General features: G+C 48.4%; 1 protein-coding gene across 1 annotated transcript in view; it reads right to left on the reverse strand.

The window, feature by feature from the left end:
* LOC117181090 (ubiquitin carboxyl-terminal hydrolase 3-like) overlaps positions 1 to 422 on the reverse strand; it is a 41,766-nt gene extending 41,344 nt beyond the window's left edge. Inside the window, exon 1 of the mRNA XM_033373658.1 lies at positions 196 to 422. Within this exon, the coding sequence (XP_033229549.1) occupies positions 196 to 422 (227 nt within the window). The remainder of the gene's footprint in view (positions 1 to 195) is intronic.
* Positions 423 to 962: the final 540 nt, after the last annotated feature.

A 962-nucleotide genomic window follows, 5' to 3' on the forward strand; every position in this document is an offset into this window, starting at 1 on the left:
TAATTTTATTTTAATAACAAAGACTGAGAGAAAATAGGAACGAAATCCAATTGAAAGTAAAAAGACGGGGTACTGGCTACAGTCCTGCATCCACCCCCACTATCCTCCCTGTAAGTTGGAGTATTCCCTTTTGCGCAGACTCTCGCGCATAAATGTTTAGTGAGTCTGCGCGACTTGAAAGTGACCCAACCCAACCTGTTCAAAAGCAGCAAGCAGTGGCGGCCGTCTCTCGAGGTGAGACGAGTCGACTCGTAACTTAATCGTGCCATCGAGTTGAACAGAATTGCGAATTCCATTGACGCTTTCGCGCATGGTGCATCCAAATCGACCCTCCTCGGTTTTAAAACCGTTTCCCCCTGTCTCAGTATTCTCACAAAGACCAGTTCAGTTCCTTCTTGCCAATCGTTGCTGAATATGAGCATCGCGATTGTGTCGATTTTATCTTTACCAATTTTAAACCTTGCTATGTGACGGAAATCTCGGGGCCAGTTATCTCGTTGTAACCCCTCATAAGGAGCGAGGCACCACTCACCTTCTTTCTTGTCTCAACAAGAGAGACACGAGACAATCAGCATTCTGTATTCAACCAACACAGACTGAGAAGAAAAGAAAGAAACGCTCGGAGGGCCCCCAGGCCCGTCCGGGGACCATCGACCAATAGGATATAGGAAAAAAGATGGAGTGTCCACACCTTGCTCAAAGCGTCTCCATCACCGTTGACGATGTCGAGGCGACATACACGAAGGATTTGCCGTTTGTCTGCGCAGGTAAAATTCGAGAAATTGCTCTACACGCTCTGCAAGAAGTAGAAACAAGTCCAAACAAGTCTCGCCTTTCCTGGGCCCGAGACGAGCCACCTCCGGCCGTTCCTCTCCCGGCCTTGAGAACCCTCCACAAGCTCCAACCCGTTTTTCCCGGAAACTCCTCTCCCTCCTCCTCAAGCTAGTCAACAAATTCAAATG

Source organism: Belonocnema kinseyi, chromosome 10 (assembly GCF_010883055.1).
Source record: "Belonocnema kinseyi isolate 2016_QV_RU_SX_M_011 chromosome 10, B_treatae_v1, whole genome shotgun sequence".
Classification (NCBI taxonomy): Eukaryota; Metazoa; Arthropoda; class Insecta; order Hymenoptera; family Cynipidae; genus Belonocnema; species Belonocnema kinseyi.